General features: G+C 40.1%; 1 protein-coding gene across 1 annotated transcript in view; it reads right to left on the minus strand.

Moving 5' to 3' along the window:
* CPSF1 (cleavage and polyadenylation specific factor 1) overlaps positions 1-15,427 on the minus strand; it is a 2,236,766-nt gene that overhangs the window by 1,827,122 nt on the left and 394,217 nt on the right. Inside the window, exon 9 of the mRNA XM_044069873.1 lies at positions 113-223. Within this exon, the coding sequence (XP_043925808.1) occupies positions 113-223 (111 nt within the window). The remainder of the gene's footprint in view (positions 1-112; positions 224-15,427) is intronic.

Genomic DNA, 15,427 nt, shown 5'->3' on the forward strand with positions numbered 1-15,427 from the left:
ATCATAAAAAGCAAAACATCACAAAGAATATCAGTTACTAACTTTGCCAATGCATACTACATCTTAAAAAATGCAAGAAAATATGCAAAGCTGATGAAAAGTCCATGCTTACGTAAAGGGAAGGATGTTGTTCCGTTGGTCATACTGTTAAGGGACACTCCATAAGGTGGTACACTCTGGTTCAAATATACCAGGGAGTTAACAGCAAATATCACCACACCACCTGCAAATGCAGAAAAAATATATGCATAAAACTTGTTTCTTGTAGCAATCCTACAAAAAATACAATTAACTGTATTTATTCCAGAGTGCTTCAACAGACAGAATGCCCAACAAGGCAGGCCCAGTGTCAGCATAGACCAAAAAAGCAAAAAAAGTCAAACACCAGTAATTCCACGACAACTGTTCAGCTTAGGTTATCTTACTTGACATATGGAATCACAAAATCTGTTTATCTGCGGATGGTTCACCGCACTCAAGGGTATCATATGCAGTCCCATAAATGGGATTTATGTTCTGTGTCCCACACTTGGTCTGGAAAATAATGTGATTCACAAAGGAAGCTAATACTACTGTTCAGGTGGCACAGAGCTGACATGTTTATGAACTGTGTAATGGTTCATTAAGTACAAACAGTTTCTTAACTTGCTTAGTAACTGTATTCTTAGCTAGCATTGAGACTTGCACTTCAGCTGTAATGCTGCATTTGTTTGGTGATTATGGAGAAGAAAAAGTAAGAGAAGATGTTCAGAAACAACATTAGCAATCACTAAATGCTGAACACAACTTGCAGAAGCCAAAGGACGACCAATTCCACAATATAAAAACAACCAAGTTGTAAATACCCAGTTCCTAAAAATAAAAAAAATCTTGACAAAAAATCATCAAAAAAAAATCTTTATTAAGCATTTTCATCCCCACAATGCGAGACTTGATCAGAATAAATGTAAAGCAGCTCAAACCTCCTTGTGCAATACTAAGCAGCCATGTCATGTAATCAAACTTGTCAAAATCATTAGTATTTATTATGAGCAATTAATCAATTAAAAATACATTAACTAATTTAATCCATATAATAATTACATGGCTGACGTTTCCATACAGGAGATGAATTCTGCCTTGCCTGCTGACAGGGAGCAGTTACGTTGGGAAAATATATTAATGCAACAAGAGAATCCCTTGTTAACTATGAACTTTGATGGGAAAGGAGAAGGTAATACATTAAATATAACCAATAACTTTCAAGAGTTCTTTAGTTTGCGAAAAGCAGAAACCTGATCTCACCGCAATGAAGTTAAAGTACTGAGCGGTTGCTGTTAAACAAACTTTACAAATCCACAGTTCAAAAAAGTTCTCGGCAGCCGTAGCAAAAGTAAAACTCTTCTTTATTATAACAAATATAGTTGAAGGGTAAGCGCTTTCGCGTGGTCACAGCCACGCTTCATCAGACAAATAAAAGATCTACAGTGCAATGCTTATATACAGCATAAATTGGATAGATTAAAACCAAGCCCTATATAATTATGTATCTCATTAACCATTTAAAGCAACAATGCAAAGCTTCCAGGATCAAATGACAAACCACTAGAAGCGGTGTTTCAATGTTGAACACAAACTCTAAAAATAATGAATTTTTTTTTTTTTTTACGCATAACTCATGTTGCTGTTATATAAATTAAAAATTAAGAGTGTATTTCTATGTGTATATAATGAATTAGACAAAAAACTGTCATAAAACTTAATGTAGTCTAACTAAAACTCTGTGCTTAAACGAAATGAACAACAACAATGCGAACACTGCACTATTGAAGTTGACAGGTATGATTCTAAAAAGGCTTTTATGCAGTTGCCAATACATCTAAATGAATAAGTAAACGTTTAAACCTTTAGAGAACTTAATAAAGTTCAAGTTGCTTAGAGATATGGAAAATGACTTATACAAACTGAAGCGATATGCGTGGCAAAGACAGCATCTAGAAGCTTGTTTGCATTTCCGTGTAATTTCGAGAGGCATAAGAGTGTTGTGTATGCCTACATATCGAAATACACATTCTGAGTTACTCAAGCATTGGCAACAAATAAATCTTGATACCGGCTACAAGTATATGAAATTAATTATTGATTACTTTAAACCCGTAGAGGAAGAGTTGCTACTTAAGATACAACAAATACATTGAAACCTCCTTGATAGATTTAAGGGAGAACAGTATAACAACGCAATGAATAATGTATACTTGAACGTATCTTTATATGAGAAGAAATTGCTGCATACTAAACAATGCAAACTGCAAAGACATTTTCGGATTTTACAGCTGGTAATGTTTTTGTCAAAGAACTTCAGACACTATAACAATGCATCCGGAACAACATAGTTCTACCTTAAAAGTGGATGCATTTCCTCCCTTGTTATCAACACACGCAGATATTGGCACTTCATCTACACAAACGGAGAAATTAACAGTGAAACCATTGACAACATCTACACAGTAAACCAATGAGACTGATTTAACTCCCCCACCAAACCAAAAAGCTTTTAATGAAGCATCTATGGGAGCGAGACCTAAGCAATTTATTCCTGGTAACTTGGAATGTTTTCTACCACTGCCAATGAAGCAACGAACATTCAACTAACAACCGAGGTCAGTGAGCCAAGGATGAGTTTTGATTTCTTTTCATTGACTGTGTACCCTAGGGATGTTAGAAGTCTTCACAAATGCCAGATGTTGTAGAAGAATGTCCTTGTTCTCTGCTTGAATTAATCAGTCGTCCAAGTAAGGATATATTTGTATTCCTCTTTGTCTGCAGAATGCAATTACTGGTGCCAGGCACTTTGTAAAGACCCTGGGCGCAGCAGATAAGCCAAAGGGCAGTACAGAGAATTGGTAATGCATTGTGCCAGCCTTGAATCTGAGGTATCTTCTGCATGATTGTCTGACTGGAACATGCAGGTATGCCTCTTTTAGGTCTAAAGTTACAAGCCAAGCATTCTTGCCCAGCATGGGCAGAAGCTGCTGCAAAGTCAACATTTTGAATTTTGGTAAATCCAGGAATGTATTCAGAATAGATAGGTCCAGTACTGGTCTCCAGGCTTTGTCCTTTCTGGGTACCAAGAAGAGTCTTGAGTAAAATCCTTGTCTCTGCTCTTGCTCTGGTACTGTTGAATGGCCCACATGGCCATGAGGGATGAGACTTGTTTTTGTGCCCATTGCTTTTTTTTTTGGCAGATCTGGCCAACCGTTTGCCTTTGGCAGGGTATGGAAATGGAACTTGTAGCCTTGTAACACTATATTTGGAACCCACTTGTCCTGGGTTATAATGTGCCAATTTTGAGAAAAAAGTGCTAATTTTCCCCCTAAGGGTGCTGCCAGGAGGTAAGTGCTTGGTGCAGGCAGGGGGTAGTCATTGGGACTGTTTCCTGTATGGTTGGGATTTGTCTTCTCCTACTATGGAGGTAGAAGCACCCCATTGCTTTGACCTGTAAGAACCATGTGCCTGGGATCTGCCTCTAGGGCGTCTGGATCTGCCCCTTTGAGGTCTAACACAGTAAAGGACAAATTATTTGTAGGCCACTGTCTATTAAATCTAGGTGACTGTACTTGTAAAAAATCTTTGACAGTTTGCATAGATTTAGCTTTGTCCTCCATTTTCTTTAACACCTCTTCTGCCTTAACCCCAAACAAAGTATCATGCTGTAAAGGTGCATCTAATAATTTAACTTTGACATGATCAGGCAGATTTTGTTCCTTTAACCAAGCAAGTCTCCTAATTACAGAACCTGCTAACTGTGGCTCTGCAGGAGGCCTCCAAAGAATCAAAACGATATTGCAAAGTATGCTTTCCAACTTGTTCAGCTGCATGCAATAAATCCTGTATTTCCTTGTTTTCTGCACATTCAGAGTTTAACAACATTTTCTGTTTAAGCAATGACATGACATGTTGCTGACATTTGAGCATATGAAACTGACAGTTTAAGGCCCTTATAGCCAAGGTAGCAGATGTATAAACCTTTTTTCCCCATCTATTAAGTGCCCCAGAATCTCTGTCAGAGGGGGGTAAGGTTTTTTGCAGCAGAAGCCTCAACTCCTTTGGGACCCTGTGAAATAGTTTCCAGGTCTGCAGCAGGGTTTTTAAAAAGGAATTTATGACAGTCAGGAACCCTGTAATATCTGTCAGGCTTAACAGGAGCTGGAGGTAAGGAGTCAGGGGTCAGACTAGACCCCGAAAACACATAATCTACAATGTGTAACACCGGTGGAATGGCTAGAGGCCTGTGTTGAGGTAGTAAAAGGAAGTCTCTGAGCCTCTTTTTAGGTTCTGAAAAATCTTGGCTCTCCCAATTGAAATGCTCCCACATGATGTGCAAGGTTTCCCCAAAAGAATAGTCCTCTGGAGGAGAAGCTGAAGGTATAGATTCTTCAGCATCAGAATCCTCATAGGGGGGGGAAGAGAACATTCCTGATCAGAAGTGGAATCAGAAGAAACAGAAACCTGATCTGAAGATTCATAGTCTGTCTCTTGCCTAGGCCTCTTATCAGGAGGGGGATGGGAACCCCTGATCAAGATAATTAAGTCTTCGGCCATTCTGAGTATCTGTTTTTTGGGCATAGAGGCCTGACCCCGTGGCTCTTGAGTTTGTTTCTTTGCTGTAGAAGGTGCTTTAGTCTTTGCCTTTGAAACTGAAGTCAGTTTAATGTAAAGATGTTTAGGTCTGAATACACTCTCAGAAGCCGGTGCCTGAGGGAATAGTATTCGAGTGTCCAATACCTTGAGTTTCTAGCGGCATAGCCGACTCCACGTGGGAGTCGGTAGCGGCCTGCGACTCCAAGGTAGCGGGCGTCAGGGGTTGTGAAAGCGCCTCACTGAGAAACGGCGACTGGCTTAGGAGAAGCTTCGTCGCCGGTTTTGGACCTCATTTGTTTCTCTCTCTCCCTTTCTTTGCGTTTTTTTTTTGTGAACTCCGGTAGTCGGATGGCTATCCAACGACATTTCTGGATAATTAAACTGGCGTCCAAAGTAGTTTAAAGCAAAAACATACCGATGCTTAATAGTACGTTGGTTAAATCTAGCACAAAACCGACAACTAGAAATGCTGTGATCAGGGCCTAGGCAAAGAATACAGTAAGAATGAAAATCCTTATGACGTATTTGCTTTCCACAAGAAATACAATTATTTACTTTTTCTGATATCGGTCTGGAGCAAGAAAAAAGTTTCCTCAACGGGGTACTTAGCTTTATTGAAGACTTCGGATCTGAAATTCGAACACGAAAATCTCAGTTGTCGGCCGACTGGCGCTTGCAAACTTCTGCTTCTGCTTCGGGCACCGCGCGACAAGAAAGACTGAAGAAAATGGCGTCAGCTGCTTCTTTTATACTGTCAGGGAAGGGGCCGACGCAGGATCCAAGACTTTGGAATTCAGGCCGGCTGAGGGCAACCTGCCAGCAGGATTACCCAAATGTAATGACTGCAATAGTGAAACACGAAGAACATCTCAGGAGAATATTATGCTTCAAACAGAACAGAGAGACATTGAACAATATAGTAGTGAACTTATCGGATTATGAGCTTAGTGAAGCTGAATTCGCTCTTTTAAATAAGGGCTTGACTTTTGTTCTATCAGTTAATGTCAAAGTAAGTGAACTGTTAGTTGATCTAAGATTATTTTGTCGTAATATTGCCCTTAAATTGTTTTTTAATGATGATAATAATAAGAGTGAAAATGCTGTCAACAAGAAAATCCATAAGAAAAAAAGCTCTTTTACTCCAGGGCTTCCGGGTCATGTAGAGGCATTTATCAGAGCATGTGACACAGTTATATATGAGGCTTTATATGACAGGCATAAAGGTGAATTCCATAATTTAACCATGCCTTAAAGACAAGCAGTTTGTTAATTGAAAAATAATACAGCTATAATTATTAAACCTGCTGATAGAGGGGCAACAGTTATTATGAACAAAGACTATGACAAAGCAATGTATGAATTATTAAATGATGCACAAACATATAAAATATTAAATAATACACAGTACAGTAGGATAGTGAATGATATACATGATACATTATATGACTTATTAATGTGTAGACAAATTGATCAGGTACTATATTCATTTTTATATGTGGAACACCCATTAATTTCATGTATTAAACGATCACCAAAAATCCATAAATCTATGGAGACCTATAGTAGATGGAGGGGGATGGTGTACTGAAGCAGTTTCCACATATGTCGAAGATAAACTAAGACCTATAGTTAGACAAATGTCTACCATCTTAAAAGATACAACACATTTTCTCAATTATTTAAACAGTTATACAAAAAGTTTGAATAAATGTGATCTATTAATGGTTGCTATGGATGTACAAAGTTTATTCACATCTGTACCTAATACCTATGGCATAGAAGCCATAAGGGTAGTAATGAAAGATCAAAGGACTTTAAATAATGATGAAGTTATCTTGTTATGTATGCTGTTGGATTTGACATTATCAAATAATGTGTTAATGTATGAAGAAAATATTTATTTACAACAATGGGGTGCCGCTATGGGCACCCCATGTGCTAATTCTTATTCAAACATAGTGGTGTATTATTGGGAAACACAATGTCTGTTTAATAATGAATTCAGTTCACATATAAAGTTTTACAGACGTTTCGTAGATGATATTTTTATGTTGTGGGATGGGGGGATATCCCTCCTCAAGAAATGTATTATATATTTGGAATTAACCACGGAATTTTAAGATTTTCAGCCACATATTCTTTTGAAAGTATAGATTTTTTTAGACATATACATATATAAGAATGAAATGGATGGAATTACTACAGGAATATTTCGTAAAGACTGCTGGCGTAACAGTATGTTAGAATATAGTAGTATGCATCCTAGACACATTTTTCCAAATATAATGAAAAATCAATTGAACAGAATAAAGAATATTTGTAGTAATAAATTTGTTTTGGAACATGAAGTAGATACCTTACAATTATTTTTAGATAGAGGTTATAAACAATCTGACTTCATTAAATTAAAAAATGAAGTAATTAATGGTACAAAAGAAACAATAAATGCTGAAAATTCTTTAAATAAACATAGTATATGACAAAACCAGAAGTACAGGACATTTTTGGTAACTAAATACACTACTGATAACAAAAAGATACATGAAATTATAAATAAAAATTGGCATTTTTTGATGGTAGATAAAAATACAATGAAAATAGTAGGAGAAATACCTAGTTTTATTTATAAATATAATCAAAACTTGAAACATATATTATGTGGAAATAAAACATACGTCAACAAAAGAAGGAAAACTAGGTACATATCCATGTAAGAAATGCAAGATGTGTGACACCAGATGCAAAGTTATAGTCATCCGGTTTTGAACACCACTAATCTTATTTATTTAGCCACCTGCAAAGGATGCAACTGTTTTTATATAGGCAAGACTACTAAACGACTAAGAGATAGAATATATCAACACCTATATGACATTAAAAACAAGAATTCATCCAATGCACTAGCTAAATCTATTATGGAACACTCTACTCATGGTTTTAGTTTTAGAATATTACAAATACTAAAATTAGATAAGAGAGAAGGAAATAACAACAATTATGTAGAACGTATGGACTTAAAATGGATTTTTAAGTTAAAAGCACACATTTATCCTGGCCTGAATAGTAGTATATGCATTAAACCTGAATTAGAAGCACGTCACTTTAAATGAATTGCCCTATTGTAATCTAATTGATTTTAATAGTTTTAATTATAGATTATTTTAATTAAATAATTAGATGTTGATTTAGTATATAAATGAACTGTTCAAAGATATAGTTTTGTAAGATCTGAAGAAGCCTAGTGTGTCTACATGAAAGCGCTTGTCTTGTGTATTAAAAGTGGATTTTATTGCATCGAATATCGCAGCTGTGGTGATCTTGTTGAGCTTTTTTTCTGCATATAATAATTATAAAATTGTTGAGAAATTTAAATAGGTGTAGGGTGTAAAAGTAAAGTGTGAAAAATATGTATAAACTAATAAGAAATACATTTTGATTTTAAAAACTTGTTCCAAGTGTTAGGAGATCCATCGGTGGTCAGTCCAAACCATCTAACCATTCCTAACATGTCCTTTGCTGTTTAAAATTTTTGCGCTCTAATTTTCAAGACTTGCTGAATAGAAATAAAATCGTTTAAGCCAAGGGGTTCCACGGCTTTCAATTTTAATTGCCAAAACATTTCCCTGTATTCTAAAAAAGCTATCCAATCACCACCCCTGGAGTTCTGCTTGACTTATTTTAATATTCCAAATTTAAAGCCCTCGCAGTGACTGTTTGCTAACAAATGCCAGTCATTACCCATTCTTAAATCTTTCCTTTGGTCTATCCACTGTGCCAGGGTATTCACAAAGTGCATGGTCAGGGTTGCAGTGAACCACAGAATGGAAGGAGTCAAGAACTTTCTGTATGTAGAAGACCAGCTCCCATCTGCTCAAACATTAAAGAAAATTATATCCACCTGAGATTCTTTCCAGTCAGTTCAAATCCCTAGGGAATCACTGTAAACTGTGCAAGTCTCAAAATGCAGTCCACACAAAAGGACAGCTTTCATCCCAAATGATTCATCCAGTTGTTCTAATAGTTCCTTACTGTACAACAGCCCTTCAGTGGACACTCAGCACTCACTGGAACCAAAGCACAGACCCAATGTGAAATCAATCTAGAATATCTGATGCATGTAAAGGACTCCTATACTGATGGTTTCCCTACTCCAAACAATCAACTCCCATGCAACAGTCAACAAATATTCTGGTTCAAGGGTGAGTGGGTTGATTTTGAAGGGTGAACTGTCCAAGGCACACTGTCACAGACCTAGGCCAGCCTGGATACTAACTACCTGAAAAAGACAGTGGTTCTTCTCATTCTGCAGCCATTTCAGAACACCCTTTCTTGAGGTCTAATTGCCATAAACTGCAACAATATGGCAGTTATGTTTTCAGTGTATCAACAAGCAAAGAGCGACTCATTCGTGTGCCTTATGCTGACATTAAGTGAGGTTGCAGGAAAAGGGCATGTCCTCTGATTGCTTTCTAGATGACACCCACATTTCTGAAAAAGCCAACTCTCTAAAGGGCAGTCAGAGGATATACTGCTGATGGTGCATGAGTAGTTCCTCAACTGGATAGTGCTGAAGACTCTCTTCTGCTCATAAGGGAACCTTTGCTGTGACCCATAAGCTTCCCTAAGTGACAAAGTGCAGCAACTTCTCTTCCCAGATTCTTTTGTACCAAAGTTCATTCAGAAAGTGAAGATGATGGACAAAGTCATCCTCATAGCTACATGCTAACTTAACAAATATGATTCCCCTTGCCCTGGCCTTACCTTCTGGAGATGCCTTTCAGAATCATGCTAAGCCATGTGGCTGACAGGCCTCACCTGTTCCTCTTGTCCCTTGGGAGAACTGCTTAGTTTCAACAATGGCCAGACAGACAGCTTACCTTGAAAGCGTCATCCAGAGCCTTGCACCTGATCACAAGCCCAATATCAGGAAAACGCACAAAAGTAAATGCAGGCATTCTTCATTGTGGGTTCTATGTTAGCTTCATTTGACGTCTCTAAGAAGTATTCAGTACTTTTTTAATCAAACCACCATTAAGAAAAAGTACAGTTTTGTACACTTACCATAAATATAGATGTTCGAGTGTATTCACTGTTGCAGTCATTACATTTGGGTAATCCTGCTGGCAGGTTGCCCTCAGCCGGCCTGAATTTCAAAGTCTCGGGTCCTGCGTCAGCCGATGTCACCAACTCCCTGACATCAGGTCATCAGGAGTATAAAAGAAGCGGCCAACGCCATTTTCTTTAGTTTTTCTTGCCCCAGATGTCAGGTGCCCCCCGACAGGGTTGCCATAATTTAGATATGTATAATTACATGCACCAATATAAAATTTACCTTGATCTATAAGCAAATACACCACATAGGTTGTATAAATCAGAGAAGGAAAGATAGGTTCCATGAGAAGAAAAGGGGGATGGTGGGTGAGTAACCTGGACTGTAACAGTGAATACACTCGAGCATCTACATTTATGCTAAGTGTACACAACTGTACTATGTTCTTCGTGTTTCACTGTTGCAGTCATTACATTTGGGTAGAGTCCCAAAGCTAAAGTTGGGGGGCTGGAGTTAAACAGCATTAGGAGCGGCTATGAGGCCCTGCAGAACTGCAGTGACAATGCCTGCCCTGGATTTAGAGTAGAATGGCAGATGATGGTGCTTTGTGAAGGTGTGCACTGAACTCCAAGTAGCAGCCTCTAAAATTTCCTTGGTAGGTACTCCCCTGAGAAAGGCTGCTGAAGTGGCTGCAGCTCTGGTTGAGTGTGGGCTAATGCCCTTACATACTGGCTTGCTATGGGTGTACATAGCAGAAACGAATGCAGTGGCCTATCCACTTTGAAATAGTCTGCTTTGAGATAGCCTTTACTTGTGATCCTGCAGGATATGTCACTAGTAATTGCTCTGTCTTTCTGAAAACTTTGGTTCTGACAAGTAGAATCTAAGCTGTCTGTGTACATCCAAAGAATGCAGAATTCTCTCCCCCTTGTTCTGTGGATTTGGATAAAAGGTTGGCAGGTGAATAGTTTGGTTGAGGGCCACACTGGACACCGTCTTAGGCATAAATGTCGGGTTTGTCCTCAGTGAGACCCTGTCTGGATAAAAGATGCAGCTCTGAAACTCGTCTTGCAGAGGTTATTGCTAGGAGCAGAGCTGTTTTCCAAGATAAAAACCTTATATCAGCAGTAATAGCTGGCTCAAAAGGAGGCAGGGTGAGTTTTTCCAAGACATAATTGAGGTCCCATGCAGGCATTGGTGATCTCCTTGGACGTCTTAAATTTTTGGCTCCCCTGGGGTACTGCTTTAAAAAGGGATGAGAAAAGATTGGTAGGTTTACACTGTAATGAGCTGAAATGGCAGAGGCATGAATTTTAATAGATGAAAAAGATAGGCCTTTGTCCAGTATCTCAGTTAAATATTGCAAAATCTGAGGAATATTTGGCACAGCTGTATCAGTTCCTTGTGCCTGGTTCCAAGCACAGAATCTCTTCCATTTTCCAGCATAAGATTTCCTAGTACTAGGCCTTTTGGCTTCCAAAATGACATTCATCACAGCTTTACTGAGAGGTGTGTTTTGTATGACTACATTATTCGCCATGCTGTTAGATTTAAAGTTCTGAGTTGGCTGTGCAGGATCTGACTGTTTTGCTGGGACAGTAGATGAGGTATCTGAGGTAAGGTCCAAGCTGGGCATTGAGACAAGCTCCTTAATATTGGATACCAGTACTAGCGGGGCCAGTCTGGGGCAATCAGTATCATCTTTGGCTTCTCCTGTCTGACCTTTAGGAGTACCTTGGGGAGGAGAGGCAGAGGGGGGAAATGCATATACTGATAGGGCGCCTACTTTCCATGATTGTCCGTGATAAATCCTTGTGCAGAATCTTTTTAGTTGGTAGTTGTGAGGGGAGGCAAATAGATCTATGTCCAGGCATCCCCATTTCCTTGTTATCATGCTGAAGACTTGTGGATCCAGGTGCCACTCGTGGGGATACATGAGTTTTCTGCTCAGTTCGTCTGCCAGAGTATTTTTCCTTCCTGGCTGGAATTGTGCTTGCAGATGTACTTGGTAAGTCAATGCCGTGTCCCACAAAGTCATGGCTACTCTGCAAAAGGGGTAAGAATGTGTGCCCCCTGCTTGTTTATATACCACATGACCATGGTGCTGTCTGTCTTTATCAGTAGCTGTCCTGGATGAAGTAGGTCCTTGAACGCTGTCAGGGCATTTTGAACTGCTAGTATTTCTTTTTGATTGATATGCAGATGCATTTGGTTTGAGGTCCATGAACCCTGAATGCATCTTCCACCCATGTGGGCCCCCCCAGGCATAATCTGATGCCTCCGTTGTTAGTGTCCGCCTGGCTGGGGGTAATGTGAATGGCTGTCCCTTATTTTGGTGACAAGCCTTTACCCACCATCGAAACTCCTGTTGCAGGCAGGGAATGGGAGTAATCATACTTTCCAGGCTGTGGCAATGTTGAGTCCAAACAGTTTTTAGGTACCATTGAAGTTTCCTCATATGCAGTCTTGCATATGGAATTAGTAGGATGCAGGATGCCATGAAGCCCCAAAGCCTGCAGAATTTTTCTTGCAGATAACTGGGCCTTTGTTGCCAACATTTTGAAATAGGTAGTCAGTTGCCTTTGTTTGTCTGGCGTGAGATAAGCCATCTGGGCAGTTGTATTTAAGCTTGCACCCAGGAATATTATCTCTTGAGAGGGTACTAGTTTTGATTTCTTTTCATTGACTGTGTACCCTAGGCATGCTAGAAGTCTTTTCTCAAACGTCAGATGCTGTTAGAAGCATGTCCTTGTTCTCTGCTTGAATTAGACAGTTGTTCAAGTAAGGATATATCTGAATTCCTCTTTGTCTGCAGAATGCAATTACTGGTGCCAGACACTTTGTAAAGACCGTGGGCGCAGTAGATAAGCCAAAGGGCAGTGAAGAGAAGTGGTAATGCACTGAGCCAGCCTTGAATCTGAGGTATCTTCTGCATGTTTGTCTGATTGGGACATGCATGTATGCCTCTTTCAGGTCTGAAGTCACCAGCCAAGCGTTCTTGCCCAGCATGGGCAGAAGCTGCTGCAAAGTCAACATCTTGAATTTTGGTATGTCCAGGAATGTGTTCAAAATAGATAGGTCCAATATTGGTCTCCAGGCCTTGTCCTTTCTGGGTACCAAGAACAGTCTTGAGTAAAATCCTTGTCCCTGCTCTTGCTCTGGTACTTGTTGAATGGCCCCTATGGCCATGAGGGATGAGACCTGTTTTTGTGCCTCTGCCCATCGATTTTTTGGCAGATCTGGCCAGCCGTTTGCCTTTGGCAGGGTATGGAAATGGAACTTGTAACCTTGTGACACAATATTTAGGACCCATTTGTCCTGGGTTATAATGTGCCAATTTTTCCCCTAAGGGTGCTGCCAGGAGATAAGTGCTTGGTGCAGTTAGGGGGAAGTCATTGGACCTGTTTCCTGTAGTGTTGGGATTGGTCTTCTCCAACTTTGGAGGTAGAAGGCCCCCTTGCTTAGAGTGATATGAGCTTTGCACCTGGAGTCTGCCTCTAGGACGTCTGGATCTGCCCCTTTGAGGTCTGTCCGACACAGGAAAGGACCAATTCTTTGTAGGTCAGTGTCTACTAAACCTAGGTGGCTGTACTTGTAAAAAATCTTCGACCGTTTGCATAGATTTAGCTTTGTCCTCCATTTTCTTTAACACCTCTTCTGCCTTAACACCAAACAAAGCATCATGTTGTAAAGGTGCATCTAATAATTTAACTTTAACATGATCAGGCAGATTTTGTTCCTTTAACCAAGCATGCCTCCTAATTACAAAACCTGTAACTGCGGCCCTGCAGGAGGCCTCTAAAGAATCAAAACCACATTGCAAAGTATGATTTCCAACTTGTTCAGCTGCATGCAATAAATCCTGCACACTTCCTTGTTTTCTGAACATTCAGAGTTCATCAACATTTTCTGTTTATGCAATGCCATGACATGTTGCTGATATTTGAGCATATGAAACTGACAGTTTAAGGCCCTTATAACTAAGGTAGCAGATGTGTAAACCTTTTTCCCCCTTCTATCCACTGCCCTAGAATCTTTGTCAGAGGGAGTAGGGTTTTTTGCAGTGGAAGCCTTAACTCCTTTGGGACCCTGAGAAATAGTTTCTGGGTCAGCAGTAGGGTTTTTAAAAAGGAATTTATGAGAGTCAGGAACCCTGTAATATCTGTCAAGCTTAACAGGAGCTGGAGGGAAGGAGTCAGGGGTAAGACTACACTCCGAAAACACATCATCTACAATGTCCAACACAGGTGGGATAGCTAGTGGCTTGTGTTTAGGTAGTAAAAGGAAATCCCTGAGCCTCTTTTTAGATTCTGAAAAATCTTGGCTCTCCCAGTGGAAATGCTCTCTCATGGTATGTAAGGTTTCCCCAAAAGAATAGTCCTCTGGAGGAGAAGCTGAAGGTATAGATTCTTCAGCATCAGAATCCTCATAGGGGGAAGAGAATATTCCTGTTAAGAAGAGGAATCAGAAGAAATGGAAACCTGGTCTGAAGATTCATAGTCAGTCTTTTGCCTAGACCTCTTATCCGGAGGGGGATTGGAACCCCTGATCAAGGTAATCAAGTCTTCGGCCATTTTGAGCATCTGTTTTTTGGGCAAAGAGGCCTGACCACGTGGCTCTTGAGTTTGTTTCTTTGCTTTGGAAGATACTTTAGTCTTTGCCTTTGAAGCTGAAGTAGGTTTGATGTAAAGATGTTTAGGTCTGAATACACCCTCAGAAGCCGGTGCCTGCTCAGTGGCTCTGGACCCATCTGAAGGGATAATATCCGAGGCTCCAATACCTTCAGTTTCCAGCAGCGTGGCCGACTCCACGTGGGAGTTGGCAGCGGCCTGCGACTCTAAAGTAGTGGGCGTCAGGGGCTGCAAAAGCGCCTCACTGAGGACTGGCGAACCGGCGACTGGCTTAGGAGAAGCTTCGTCATCGGTTTTGGGCCTCGGTTGTCTATCTCTTACTTTTTCTTTGCATTTTTTGTGAACTCCGGTAGTCGGATGGCTATCCGATGACATTTCTGGATAATTAAACTGGCGTCTAAAATAGTTTAAAGCAAAATCATACCGACGCTCAATAGTGCGTTGGTTAAATCTAGCACAGAACCGACAACCAGAAAAGTTGTGATCAGGGCCTAGGCAAGGAATACAGTAAGAATGAAAATCCTTATGAGCTATTTGCTTCCCACAAGAAATACAATTATTAACTTTTTCTGACATCGGTCTGGAGCAAGAAAAAAGTTTCCCCAATGGGGTATTTAGCTTTATTGAAGACTTTGGATATGAAACTCGAACACGAAAATCTCAGGAGTTGGCCGACCGGCACTTGCGAACTGCTTCTGCTTCGGGCACCGCGGGGCAAGAAAGACTGAAGAAAATGGCGTCCGCCGCTTCTTTTATACCCCTGATGACCTGATGTCAGAGAGGGGGCGACAGCGGCTGACGCAGGACCCAAGACTTTGGAATTCTGGCCAGCTGAGGGCAACCTGCCAGCAGGATTACCCAAATGTAATGACTGCAACAGTGAAACACGAAGAACATCCTGCACCCATGTTGGGATATGCACTTCATTTTGGAAAGGTATTAGCTCACCATTTTTACCCAGCCTCTAGGGCAGATCTAAAGTCATTTTTATGGAAAACTATCGTTCTGATAGCTATCACGTCAGCTTGAAAAATCTCTGAATTACTGGCTTTGTGTGTTAACCCCTCTGATCTAGTCTTACACAAAGACAGGACTGTCCAGTGAACAAATCCTACCTTCATGTCTA

Source organism: Protopterus annectens, chromosome 4.part0, assembly GCF_019279795.1.
Source record: "Protopterus annectens isolate FY-2018-M chromosome 4.part0, PAN1.0, whole genome shotgun sequence".
In the NCBI taxonomy this organism is placed as follows: Eukaryota; Metazoa; Chordata; order Ceratodontiformes; family Protopteridae; genus Protopterus; species Protopterus annectens.